A 15,184-nucleotide genomic window follows, 5' to 3' on the forward strand; every position below is an offset into this window, starting at 1 on the left:
TGTCTTTCCCACATCCGGGAGAGTTACGGTGTGGAGAAGCCCCAAAGAAGCTTACCACCCAGACTGTTGCATGCCCAGAGTGAAGCATGGGGGTGGATCAGTGATGGTTTGGGCTGCAATATCATGGCATTCCCTAGGCCCGATACTTGTGCTAGATGCTGCCAAGGACTACCGAACCATTCTGGAGGACCATGTGCACCCAATGGTTCAAACATTGTACCCTGAAGGTGGTGCCGTGTATCAGGATGATAATGCACCAATACACACAGCAAGACTGGTGACAGAGTGGTTTGATGAAGATGAAAGTGAAGTTGAACATCTCCCATGGCCTGCACAGTCACCAGATCTGAATATTATTGAGCCACTATGGGGTGTTTTGGAGGAGCGAGTCAGGAAACGTTTTCCTCCACCAGCATCACGTAGAGACCTGGCCACTGTTCTTAAAGAAGAATGGCTCAGAATCCCTCTGGCCACTGTGCAGGACTTGTATCTGTCATTCCCAAGACGAATTGATGCTGTATTGGCCGTAAAAGGAGGCCCTACACCATACTAATAAATGATTGTGGTCTAAAACCAGGTGTTTCAGTTTCATTGTCCAACCCCTGTATATATATGTGTGTGTGTGTGTGTGTGTGTGTGTGTGTTTGAAGTAAACATGTAAATGTGCTGTTGAAATTTGAAATATTTACTTTAAATCTCAGAGATTATTTCAAGTAAATTTAGACCAAAGGGGTTCGGCTGACAAAAAAAAGTTTGAAAACACTTGGCTTATATTACATTTTGTAAAAAGGGGCATAATAGGATCCTTTCAAAATCAACAAATTCAGACAGAAAAAAGTAACATCTGTATTCAATGGTTTCTTACTTATTTTGGCAGTCCTCCAAATAAGGATCGTGCGAGTCAACCCTCTTTAGCACTTTTCTGACATTCTCCTCCAACCACAGCATCAATCCAGCCTCTTTCCACAGGCTGTGACAGCGGCCCACATATAGGGACACTAACTCTGAGAGTGCAGGAGGCTGCCTAAAAGGTGCAGCAGAAATAAATACAACTGCATCACATTCATACATGCTGCAATAGTTCTGTCAACAGAAATCTTTGGATCTGACTATTTTTAAACACATGAAGAAAGTGTAAGAGCTAGAACAAATTACCCGATTTGACTTGATGGCCCAAAGAATGCGTGAGAAGACACCACAGCATCAGGTTGAACTGTGCATAAATCCAAAAGGGGCATCAGTGCTGCAAAACATTTTGACACACAACATTAAAAAGCATACTGCATTCACATTGCAAGCCTTACAGTGCTTAACTCTGATTTATTGCTGAGATCCATTTTTTATTTATTTTTGGCTGTCTGAATGATTGTTCGAACTCCTATCACCACAGAATTGTGACAAAGGTTTATATTGAGTGATGTAAAAGTTGCATGAATTCCGCTATGACTATTTAGACTGAGGTCTCATTTCAAAACATCAGACCTGTATCAGATTTAAGACCACATATGGAAGTGGACCAAAACAGAATCGTACAGATCAAATCGTATGTGGTTTGTGCTGTTCACACTGTTATGAAACCAACAGATCTGAGTCACATATGGATTTGGGCCACTTTTGCCTGCAGTCTGAACATAGGGTAAGATATGCAGCCTACAGCCTGAGACACAGATGTAGATCATGTTCTAATCACTTATTGTCTTTTTAATAACTATTGAATAGCTTAAGGGTTCATATTCATGTTTAGTATGTGTGTGTTTGAATCTTCTTGCTTGAAACATTTCTTCCAATCAATTCTTTGTCAAATGTATCATATTCTTGTTATAGAAATCATGTCCAAAATTATACTCTGCAAGAGCGGGAAAATTCGGACCATGTGGCTGATGAGATGACATGTTGATTTATGTATTGGGAGGAAAAACATACAACACCCCGAGCAAAGACAATATCTAATTGGTCAAGTCACCATTTGGGATGTGTCCAAAAGCCCAGTTTAAATACTCAGGACACCATCAAATTATGCTTCAAGCCTTTAGTCATGCTTTTTAGCTTTTAGCTTCTAGCCTTTTCGCCACCGCGTTTTGACGCTGCTTTTTAGTGCTCCTTGAGTGTGCTCTGCCTTACACGCCATCTCTAAAACCATGAGGAGAAAACCCAACTAGTCTCGTTACTTCTATTCTTCTACTTTAATTTGTTTTCTTTTCCATTGAGAGTTTCGTGTTCTGAGTTAAGATTTGTCTCTGAGTTCACCTAGAGTCTGTGACCGCCTCAAAACTTCAACCAGCCCACAACTCCGCATCTTCAGCAAACGCCCAACCACTGGCTTCCCAAGACGTCACTTCAATGACTACTGAACTTCCAGCCAATCAGCAACCTCGGGAAACCCCCTTTTCTGCAAAGACGACAACAAAGGGAACCCCGGACACAGGAACGCAAGTACCTCCAGATTCTAGCTGAACTGGTGCATTTAATATAAATTTTAACCTCATTGAGGAACTCAATTCAAGGGTTAATTAAGTGATTGATGGTTGTTCAGGTCTATGCAATTGCACATATTGCTGGGAACTTGGGATTTCACATTTTCATTCTCTTAAACTCATTCTTTCCTCACTTTCTCTCTTCCTGCAACTTGTGTGGATGTGTGAGTGCGTGTGTTTATGTGTTAGACTAGTTTATATGTCTTCGATTTATCTAATAAACTTTATATTGAAAAGAGAAGTATCTTGTGTTTTGTGCTTACAAGTTAATGTCTTAAACTGCCGATCTTGTTACTGTGCTAATAAATAGTGTTTTCACTATACTTTGGGATATTAATATCCATTGCAGAATTTATGTTATATGGCTCGTTCAATGAATCGCTAGCCGACTCAGTGATCAGCCGTAAAACAGTGATTCTGTCCAAATTCCCTATAAAATCGTAAATGACTCCCTTTGAGCTAAATTGACCTGTTTCCCTTACAGGTGGTACCGAGTAGTCTCTAGACAAATTTTTGGGGTCCTCCACTTTTGGGGTTAGTGCACTAGTCCCTCCAGTGCAAACAGCAGTTCAAAAACGGAATACCCTTAGAATAAAAGGTAAATAGAATTAATTTTAATTCTATTTTATCTATTTTTCTTCTTTTTTATTTGAAAAAAACACTAGCTTTCTAATTTTTCTATTCTATCTACTTGTTTTTCTTTGTGTGTGTGAGTCAGAGTGAGTGAGAGTGTGTGTGTGTATATATAAAAAACCTTGCTCGGGTGTACTGCGTTAGGCTAACCGAGACTTGTCATCTGCACTTACATATTTGTTGCTCTTTTGTTAATTTTGATTGCTTCTATTGTCCTCATTTGACATTTATCTGTGTGCTGCACATTTGACGGAGATCAGCTTCCAGAACCTGAGAGAGTACAATGCCAGCTACGCACAAAAGCTTCTCCTGCAGCTGTATAACAGTTTTACTGCAGTTTATGTAATACTGTTCTAATTTAATAATCACTCCCCTTTAAAAGTCACATTTTGTTGCTTTACAGACTGAAATGAAGATGGACACGGTTTCTGTTTTATCCAGCTGTATTGCTTACTTATAACTTATAACGTCCAAATGAAAGATATACACTCCTGAACAAAATATTAAGACCGGGGGAAACATTACAAGTATTCGCATTTCACACTGGTGGATCGTATACAGGTTGTAAGTACTGCTTCAAAATGCCAAAAGAAGAAACAGGAGAAAGAGACAAAAAATAGAGGGTAGGCAATTTATTGAAAACGGCATTTAAACTCAAACAGGCTGCTCATCAGAAAGATCAAAAGTTTAAGACCATAGCCTTAAAAAGTTAAAATCTGCGCAAAAATATGGGTTTCATGTCATTGTCCTTCAGGCAGTCACACTGTCATGATGTCCTGGTGGCAAAAGCAAAAAGGCTTTCTGTATTTGAACGTGGCAGTATTGTTGAGCTGCACAATCAAGGGCTCTTGCAACGCGCCATCGCTGCCGAGGTTGGGCACAGTAAGACAGTCATTTTACATTTCTTAAAAGATCCTGAGAGTTATGGGACAAAAAAGTCAAGTGGTAGATCCAAAAAAATTTCACCCTGCACTGAGCCGGAAGATCCGACGGGCTGTCCGTGAAGACACAGGCTGATCCTCGACCCAAATTAAGGCCCTTACTGATGCTGACTGCAGCCCAGTAACCATAAGATGGCATCTGCGAGAGAAGAGCTTAAAGAACAAAAAACGTCTTCAAAGGCCACGTCTCCTCCCACGCCACAAACTTGCCCGTTTGGAATTTGCAAGAGAGCACCAAACATGGGACATTGAAAGGTGGAAGAAAGTTTTATTCTCTGGCGAGAAAAAATTTAACCTGGAAGGTCCTGATGGCTTCCAACGTTACTGGCATAACAAGGAGATTCCACTGGAGATGTTTTCTACGTGGTACAGTGGAGGAGGCTCCATCATGATCTGGGGTGCTTTTTCCTTCAATGGGAAAATAGAGCTTCAGGTTGTGCAGGGGCGTCAAACGGCGGTTGGCTATTTTGTTCTTTAAGCCCTTCTCTTGCAGATGCCGTCTTATGGTTATTGGGCTGCAGTCAGCATCAGTAAGGGCCTTAATTTGGGTCGAGGATTGGTCTGTGTCTTCACGGACAGCCCGTTGGATCCTCCGTCCGAATTTTTTTTTAGATCTACCACTTGACTTTTTTTGTCCCATAACTCTCAGGATCTTTTAAGAAATGTAAAATGACTACAATCAACCCCAAAATATCTTCTGATGACAGAATTTTCATTTTTGAGTTGACTGTCCCTTTAAGGCAGAAGAGGATGGACAATTAAAGAAATGAGAAGAACTTAATGACCATGACTTTGATTACACATTGACTTGTAGTTGACAGCATGATCCATAGAGCACTAAAAAATATTTTTTAAAGCTGTTGACTATTTAAACAATTAATTTTGATTTAACGCCATTATTTCAGGTTTCCCATTCAAACACGATTGCATCATGTTAAACTGACTTGAAACAGTTACTTTTTGGCTAAACTTGATGTTTTGAAAATGTTTCAATCAAGTAACTCAGAAATTAATTTAAAATAGTAGCTTATGTCTATGGTGGTCCAAAAATATTTAAAAGAAATTTAAACTTACTCTATGGTTTCTAATTTCTTTTAAATAATGTTTTCCGAAAAATTATGTTTGTATAGAGTAGGGCTATAAGTTATTATGATTTTATCTTTCATTACTAAATAAATAACAATGCTAAACAAATAAATACATAAACAATAGTAAATACATAAATCTATTTCATATTAAGCCTACATTAAAGGTGACCTATTAAGCCCCTTTCTACAATATGTAATACAAGTCTCAGGTGTCCCCAGAATGTATCTGTGAAGTTTCAGCTCAAAATACCGCACAGATCATTTATTAAATCATTTTGAAAATGCCTATTTTGAGAGGAAGCAGAAACACGCTGTTTTCGTGCCTGTATCTTTAAATGTAAATGAGCTGCTGCTCCCCACCACCTTTTCCAGAATAGGGCTGTGCCTTTACAGCTCGTACGTCAGATACTCTGATGAAAAAAACAAACATTTGTTTGGTTTTGATTATCATGTCTGCATGCTTTGCTCGAACTTGCCATGGTGTTAGAACTGGTATAACGTTGTCACTTGCGAAAACAGAATGTCGGCGCCGTGAGTGGAAACCATAGGGTGGAAACGTGCATATAAAGGGGCGGTGATATTATAATAAGATCCCTTTGCCACGTCACAAAGGGAGCGAAATCTGATGCGCTTGTTTTTTCAGATGCTTGCAGAAAAAGGCTTACCAAAACAAAGTTAGTGGGTTAATCTTTTTCACATTTCCTGGGTTGGTAGATGCACCGGGGACCCGATTATAGCACTTAAAACTGGAAAAGGTCAGATTTTCATGATATGTCACCTTTAAGCCTTTTTTAAAGTAATAACTTTTACTCATAGCAAAACATTTTCCCGGTGTGTTTCCTAAAAAGGGGGGGAAAAAACACGCCCATTTTCTTTCAGTCAGTCCCACCCACCCATCCCTCACAGCTCACTCAAAGAGTCCCGAAAAAGAACAGGTAAGCATTTCAAATTTTTTTTATTCCTATTTAAAGCACTTTTGAACATTTTATGATATATTATCGTACCTTATTATTTGAAGCTCAGTGATGCTAATGTGTGTAACTTTAGCAAAGAGGAGCCAACGTGCAATTTCATCAAAGTTATGAACGACAAGTGTTAAATATGCAGTGTTTTACACAACAGTTTGTCAGTGGGAAATTTAGAAATATTTTTTGTGCTTTCTCAGTCGGACACAGGCAAACAAGCTCCGTGATTTTTGTTTTTTTAAACCTGAGAGAGACTACCTCTTCCACATCTCTCTATAACCATCACTCGTGCCACAGAAACTAAAGAAACAGTTAAGGCAAACCCACCCATACACTATATTACAATAATTTTTAACTTTTTGTTAATCATTATTTGTGATCTGCTTCAGTTTCATCTAGCATATCATAAGTTTACTTAATCAGCCGAAGACTCTGTGAACAAAGTGGTTTGAGGAGCGTTTATGATGGCTGTTTAGCTAACATTAGTTAACATTTTAGACTGTTATTTGCTCCTCACGTTTTGTAATTTGAAACCCCTACTAGCAGATTGTTGTTATGCTTTTGAAATCAATCTTTCCAGAACAAAGGCAGCGAGGGGTGGTGGGATGTCAATGGCAACAAGATGGCTGCAATTAGGGCTGGGCGATAAATCGATAACGATAATTATCGCGTGATATAAATTTCCTCGATAAACGATAATAAGAGGTCGATACATTTTCGATATACTGTTTATGAGGCAAAGGCGGAACGAAAGAGCGCAACTCATTTGAAGCGCGTCACTTGGACTGTTTATCCGCTCGGATCAAAGTTTAAACGGCGGTGCGAGCTTCACTAGAGCAGATGTGTTCACTCGCTGATGAGTCTCGATCAAACGGTGCTGTGAGATCCAGTGTGAAGTGCTTGCATTCAGCGAAGAACACAAATAACTCTGTTTACAGCCAGATGCAACAGCGCTGACAAACAGGAGAAACATTGTGCGCAACGATACAGTTAGAAGACTTTTTTAATCTACAAAATGTAATTTACCATAGATTTACTATAGTAGCACTAACTGCACCATGGTATTGTGACAAAAATGTGTGTATTTGTGTCGAATTTATATTATTAATGTAGACATGTTTAAATGTATTGAAGGAGTAATGGAATATAATTACAGTATTTTTTTGTGATTAAGCTATAGCGTTTAATTCAATTCAAGTTTATTTGTATAGCGCTTTTAACGATACAAATTGTTGCAAAGCAACTTTACAGAAAATTAAGTTTCTACAATATTTAGTAATAGCTTATCAGTGGTGACTGTCAGTTAATGTACATATGGCAGAAATGTACGGAAAAATCAATTTAAGACGTAATCAAACAGACGATGAACACTATTAACAGCAATTATTATATGATGCAGTCAAACTTATAGCAAAATTTGGTAGTTCTGTATGTTGTTTCAGGGTTGGCATCATCTGCGGTTTATGTATTTATACTAGCTGTTTTTCATAAAAATACCTAAAAACCATATTACATTTTACCATGGTATTGAGGTGCTATATTTCTGGTTTTAACTGATTATTATGATCTAAATGTATGCTACTATGGAAGACCAGTGGTTAATAAAAAAAAAAAAAAAACTCAAACAGTCAGAATAATTAAATTTCACCATATAAAAATGAGGTTGCCACAATACATACAGATATTACTGATTTTGATAATGAACATAAATCTACATTTGCATCCTAACTTAAGCTACTATTAATTGTGTATTTCGAGACAAAAAAATGTATATTAATATTATCAGGCAACACAAACCTGTTTCTTGATTTGAAACAATATTACTCGTTAGAACGGGCAGAACTAAGAAATAATTTTTTTCTATTAAGATATTTATTTTGTTAAGGAAAATTTACTGGAAAAGTGTAAAGAATTCAAAAATGTTTAGTGTTTGTCGTGTTCTGACCATAAAGAATCATTTAAAACCACAATTAACTGTCTGATTTTTACAACTTTCACATTGGAGCAAAAATCTGCCTTTAAACTTGAAAGAAATAAAAATTTGACATGTATCGTGATAATTATCGATATCGACTGATATGAAAAAACATTATCGTGATATTTTTTTGGCCATATCGCCCAGCCCTAGCTGCAATACTATGAGCCTAAAATGAATAAGTATTCAGATTGAACGAATTGATGGGCTTTAGTGTTGACGAGATGTAAACTGTCACATTACGAAAAGTTATTCAAGTATATTACATCATTTTTCATTTTTGGATGAATTGCTATTTTTGCAAATGTAATGCTGACCATAAATGTCTTGCAGCACAAATGGCAAAAGAAAAAAAAACGCCTTGTGAACCAATACAATATTTTTAGACTGAAATCTATGGGTGCTTTTACACTAGCACTTTTGGTGCGCACCTGGGTTCGATTGACGTCAGAGTTCGGTACATTTGGATGATGTGAACGCTGTCTTTCGAACTCGAGTGCACACCAGCAAACCGTACCCGAGTGAGCTGTATATCTAATTTCTGTTTCTGTTCTTTCGAGCATTTGCAGTACATTTGTAAGACAGACATAAGTGTTAGGGTTAGGAAAGCTCAAATGTGCATGCTTGACATAAACAAACCTCAGTCAAGCTTCTCAATTAAATTTAATCAAACCTGTGTCTTGTTAGAAGACTTGATAAATCCGCTTTATTCTTGACTATTTATTCATGCTTAGGAGCAGACATGCTATCCAGGGGCAATGTAGTTCCAGGGGCCCGTTCTTCATACCTCGCTTAATACATCTGAGATGATTTGAAAGATTCCAGACCTTCTAATCATGATAACTGATCTCTGGCTAATTTGGTTCTTCAAACGAATTTGCTGATTTGATAAAAATATCTGGATTAAGTTGTCTAAGATTACTGTGCGTTCTCGTGTTCCCCATAAAGGGCAGATGTATCGATACTCGAAACCACAATCAGCAATGCAGCGATTGGCTGGCGGCAAGACAGCAACGTAATGACATTATATAATAAAAGACACCTGACGAAAAACTTGACAAATTTCTGGACCTTTATAAGGAAAGGTGAACAAAACTACATAAATGTTATAATAGATAAATGAAATGTGCACTTTTATTTTATTTATTTATTTATTTATTTTTACATGATTCCAAATTATTTATATTCACGATTTGTAGTATTTGTACAGGCTTTACATTTTTATTTCAATGTTGTAATTAGCAATTCATGTAATGTTATCTTTGAAGCAGATTTGTTATGTGACAGCATTAATTAAAGTTTCTTAAGGGTCAAGATCAAGTTTTCTGCATCTCCTGTGCTCCATGAAGCCACTCCCATAATAGCTGTCAGCACTCAAATTAATGCACGACTCAGATTAACTGTATAGCATGTAAGACTCGAATACAATTATGAAGTAATTATTTTGTCACGTATAAATCTTTCAATGAGTAAAATTGGCTGAGTCCATAGTATTATAGATTACACAACATTATATTTTTTTCAAATTAATTTTTTAATTATTATAATTTTAAATGATTGTCCCCGGATTAGTAGGGTACACCTGTAATAAAGTAGCAGTGGCTGGGATAGATTTTAAATATAAATTTCACTTAAAAAGATGCAATCTAATCCTGTTTACATGAAATAAGCCTGCTCCCAAACAGGTTTAACCTTACGGACCCATAGATATGACAGCAAGTCCTGGATGAGCTTCGAAGAACCAAATAATCCAAGATCATGCCAAATCGTCAACAATCAAATCCAGCTAACTGAGTTAGCGACGTACGAAGAACGGGCCCCAGGAGAATGGCAACTACATCCTCAGATGGTTCTAATGATCTGGTCTTTCTTCGGGACAGCAGAGGTGGACCTCTTCGCCTCAGAAGACAACTCTCACTGCCCAATTTACTTCTCGAAACAGTGAGATGCCCTGCCCCATGATTGCCCCAGCACTCGCTTGTACGCCTTCCCCCCAATTGCCCTGCTTCCTCAGGTAATCAGGCGGGTCAGAGAAGTCAAATTCTCAGTCCTCCTGGTGGCCCCACTCTGGAGGAACCAGACATGGTTCACCGAGTTGATTCAGCTGCTATCGGCAGCCCCTTGGCCAATACCATTGAGGAGGGACCTTCTCTCGCAAGTGAAGGGGCATGATCTGGCACCCCCGGCCAGTGCTGCAGAGCCTTCATGTCTGGCCCCTCGACGGTGGCCCCGCGAGTGGCCTAGAGGTTAGAGGCTTTAGAGGCTAGAGCCCCGTCAACGAGATGCCTTTACGCCCTTAAATGGTCAGTTTTCTGTGACTGGTGTTCAGCACGAAGCCTGGACCTGGGTTTTTGTAACATGTTCCACGTGCTAACTTTTCTACAAGAGCTGCTGGACATGGGATGATCCCCGTACACGCTCAAAGTTTATGTGGCAGCTATCACAGCGAATCATTCCCTCAAAGCTTGCCAGTCAATCAGCAGGAACACCCTGGTCGTTAAGTTCCTGAGGGGAGCTCGGAGATTGAACCCGCCTTGTCCTCATACAGTGCCGACTTGGGATTATCCATAGTCCTGGGGGCCCTATGGGGTCTGCCTTTTGAGCCTACATTCGGCTGAACTGCGGCCCATGTCGCTTAAGACCGCCCACTTCCTGGCTTAACGTTGGTCAAGCGAGTGGGTGACCTGCAGGCTTCCTGTCTTGAGTTTGGGCCTAACGACTACAAAGTCGTCCTCAAGCCAAGCCAAGGCATGGTTATGTGCCTAAGGTGCTCTCAACTCCGTTCAGAGCCCAGGTTATCACCCTTTTAGCACTCCCCACTGCAGACGTTGAGCAGAGTCCCAATTCACTCTGCCCAGTAAGGGCTCTTAAGAGTGTATGTTGAGTGCTCTAGTCTGTTTAGACAATCAGAGAAGCTCTTAGTTTTCTTCAGAGGCCGCTATAAAGAGCTGCCGGTTAAGTAGCGACTATCTCGCTGGATAGTAGAGGCTATAGCATTGGCTTATGCCTCAATTGGTTTGCAGTGCCCGATAGGTGTGAGGGCCCACTCCACCAGAGGCCTCCTTCTTGGCGTGGTCCAGCCGAATTTCTATTGCTGAGATTTGTGCAGCCACCGGCTGGTCATCAGCGTCTACCTTTGACAAGATTCTATAACTTGGACGTCCCAAGTTATGTTAATAACAGTCTACTGGTTTTATACTTGGTCATTTTGAATTTGCTTTGTTACTTGAATTATTTTTAAGTTTAGTTAAACGTAAAAAACACAAAGAAAACTAGTAAACTTATGTTATGCCATATCGCCCATCCCTAATCCTTGCCTTGAGTGATCCTTGTCATGTTTATCTCCTCATTTGCATTTAGAGGTACACGAAAAAAATCATGTTTTTGCTTCGACCATAGCAAATATATAAATATATAAATATATATATAGCAAATAACCTGTGGAGTATTTTCAGCTAAAACTTCACAGACACATTCTGGGGACACCTGAGACTTATATTACATCTTGTAAAAAGGGTTATAATATGTCCCCTTTAAAAGTCCATCAAAATAGAAACAATAAAGTCCAATGAACAGAATATGGAAAGCAACAAAAATGTATTAAGTCAACTTATGTCTCCCCATAAAGATAAGGGCTGAAAGGGCTGTGGGATATGAGCAGGACAGAGCCCATCTATTGTCTCATAACTTCATGTTTTCTCACAATATTGTAAAGCAATTGACGCCGTTTGTAAATGGTCAGAAGCTAATCATAGCTTCCGCATGAGCAAGACATTGATTTTGGATGTTGCACTCCTAGGGAAAATGAAACTCAATTACTGGCGCATGTAAAATGCACTGTACAATGGAGCCCCGCATGTCATTAATAATTTGTTCTTACAACTTGTTACTTTGTTCATACGACGACATAATTTGTGGCCATGTTTCAATTCTTCATTCCCACATTAAATTAAAATTAAGGAACATATTAATACAACCTGGCCATGATTTACTTAAAATGAGGGAACAAATTCTTAATCTGTGGCCACAATATCTTTCATTTTTCCCCCGCATTTTGTGTCCATGGCTATGTACAAATAAAGAAGCACAAACTGTGTTAATATTGAATGTGAAGAGAAAGAAGTCACACATTATAGTACAACAATTCGACAGTGTGTAAATACATAAGAAACAACCATGGAGTGGGCTTAAAAAACATTTTGTATGCAGAAGTACTTTTTTCTGGCATGGATTCAAATCTCAAGTTGACAGTTTAACAGATGAGCCTCCGTTACTAATCCGAAAACATCACTTTAGAACTAGTAACGAAAGAACGCTGAGTTGCTTCATTGAAAGCTTATTGTATTATCTAGAGCAGGGGTGCCCAACCCTGTTCCTGGAGATCTACCTTCCTGCAGAGTTTAGCTCCAACCCTGATCAAACACACCTGAACCAACTAATTAGGATCTGAAGGAGCACTTGATAATTACAGACAGGTGTGTTTGATAAGGGTTGGAACGGAACTCTGCAGGAAGGTAGATCTCCAGGACCAGGGTTGGGCACCCCTGATCTAGAGTATTATGAGAGACAGATCGACCAAGTGGGTGTGACTACCTGCATCTGATACAGCATTCATTCCTCAGCTCAATCTCATATTCAGAATAAAACATTAGTTAATCTCCGGAAATCTGAGGAAAGTGATATCTTTGTCGTAGTATCCTTTCAACCATTAAGTGTGATTTCCAATGACAGCGCTGATCACTGCATTTGATGGTTGCGTCTTACAAGATGTTGTTGAAAGTAAAAATAACATCCTTGTTTACAACCCTGTTTCAGTCTCTTTCAATAGAAAAGTCCTTACTGCTGACTCACTCATAAAAACAGTCTTGTCGCCATCTAATTGCGGAACAATGTAACTAAAATCCCCATCACAAACTAGGGATGTAACGATTAACCGCGAGCCGGTTGAAAATCGATTCAAATGTGACGATTCAAATCGGTTGAGATGCTAAACAAATCGCGATTCATTTAGGGGGAAGGAGTTTATATGAATCCATGTCTGAGGGGAAGTTACTGTCTTTAGAAAAGTTTAGATGGTATTTTTTCTTTTCATCTTGCCTCTGTATAATGCATATTAAAGTTCATAAGTGCAGCGCTGCTTTGTTTACAGCGGAAACCAAGGAAACGCTTTAAGCGCCACCTGCTGGCACAGAGTGAATCTGTGTCTCATTCAGCTCGTCCGCTGTTTCATGCAGATATTTTTTATGTATAGTTTCACAAAACTGAAGTCAAACCATTCTGTTATTGCTTCAAATTTCGAAATTATACAATCCAATTTAGATTAAAAACTGCTCATGTTGCATGTATGCAGCATCTTTGTTTGGATCATGATTAAAATGCAGTGGTTGTCTCTAATTTTAAATGGAAAGTGCACAGACAAAGCCTTGTTTTATTTATATGAAAAGATTTATTTTATTTGTGATAGATTGAAGATTTTGTTTATCCTAAGTGTGTTATCTTAACTACAGATAGGAAGGGGGTATTACAGAAACCTCCTAACTTTACAAAAAATCCTAAAAACTGTCTTAACTTTAGGACAACCCCACAGCTGTCCTAACTTCAAAATTATTTGAAAGCTAACGGAAAAAATGCTTACAATTGTGCTGTCCAATAATGGTATTACATTTATTAATAATTGAAAATGAAGAACGGAGATGTTTAATGGAAGAAAGACTCTTGGAGGACCCTGAAGATGTGTTACATTTGGACGACAAAACACTTATAAGTAATTACAGACTGCCGTGCAACATGATATTACAGTTAGCACAGGAACTGCAACCTGCATTACAGAGACCATCAAAGTGTCACGGAGCATTACCGGTTATAGTGCAAGCACGGTTTTTTGCAAAAGGCGATTTTCAAAGTGAAGTAGCTTCTATTATTTAGTTTACCTCATCAGCAGCTTGCGCAGTGTTGGTTGTTTGGTAACAGACCTGAGAGTGGATTGTCGCGCTTGATAATGCAATTTAAAGGGGTCATAGGATGCCCATTTTCCACAAGTTGATATGATTCTTTAGGGTCTTAATGAAAAGTATGTAACATAGTTTGGTTAAAATTTCTCAATGGTAGTGTAAAAAACACATTTTTTACCCAGTCAAAAACGGCTCTTTTCAGATCAAGCCGTTTTTGTAGCATTTAGATTTCCTAACTAGAGATAAGACACGATTTTGTAAGATAGGATAAGAATCCCAAATCAAGTTAAGATTTGCTTCTGTAATACGAATTTCTGAAAAATCCTAATGCAACATATCACATCTTAAGTTAAGACCTAAGATAAGAAACTTTCTGTAATACGCCCCCAGGGGTGAAGCTCATTTGGCACATGTTCCTTTCCACGTTAGTTTGACTTGCACCTGGCGCTGAGGCGAAGTTGAAGTACGCGTCTGAAAAGTCTCCCGTTTGATGTGGTCATAAAGAGATACGTGGTTCCGCACCTTAATAAATGCATTTCTTGTCAAGAAAAAAAAGGGACAAAAACTGCAGTTTTGAGTGGGGTGGCCAAGCTTAGGTCAGTGGTGGCCACGGCCACCCCTGGCTCCATCCCTGATTATTTGTAGCGCACTTGCCGTCCAATAATTGCAATAATCTTTGTGCTTTGTTACATTTTAATAAACAAAGTATCAGTTTTAAAATTCTGCCAAATTCATAATGAAATTCAAACAATAAATGCCGTTTTGGTGCTCTTTAATGTGGCATGAGCGATCGCTTTAGCGCCTAAGTTCAAGCAGCACATGAACCCATCATATCTTTCTCTGTACTACTATAGTACGAAATCAACATGAATGCACATCAAAAGATGTCTCATGTAATCGCTCATTCAGTGTTTCAAACTGCAGAAAACATGTAAAGCTTGTAAACAATGCCACGTGCATTTACCTCAGAATAACCATACGGCGTCCATAAGCTCAACAGTCAGCTAAAAAAAAAAAAAACTATATAGGATAGGAGCATTTCGCTAAATTTATGCACTATATTGCATATTCATATTTTTTCTTAACCTGTTGCCTACATGATAACAAAGAATGCAAGGAGCTAAAGATAAAATTCAACACCTCCTATATAATTGCAT

At 38.7% G+C, this 15,184-nt stretch overlaps 1 protein-coding gene across 1 annotated transcript in view; it reads right to left on the reverse strand.

Moving 5' to 3' along the window:
- The window catches only part of LOC107748606 (TCF25 ribosome quality control complex subunit), a gene marked incomplete at its 5' end in the record, with an annotated part of 100,406 nt that overhangs the window by 63,808 nt on the left and 21,414 nt on the right, over nt 1-15,184 (reverse strand). The window contains 2 exons of the mRNA XM_016563484.1: nt 866-1,024; nt 1,156-1,243. Coding sequence (XP_016418970.1) covers nt 866-1,024; nt 1,156-1,243 — 247 coding nt within the window. The remainder of the gene's footprint in view (nt 1-865; nt 1,025-1,155; nt 1,244-15,184) is intronic.

This window comes from Sinocyclocheilus rhinocerous, unplaced genomic scaffold (assembly GCF_001515625.1).
Source record: "Sinocyclocheilus rhinocerous isolate Xijiao unplaced genomic scaffold, SAMN03320098_v1.1 scaffold1914, whole genome shotgun sequence".
NCBI lineage: Eukaryota > Metazoa > Chordata > Actinopteri > Cypriniformes > Cyprinidae > Sinocyclocheilus > Sinocyclocheilus rhinocerous.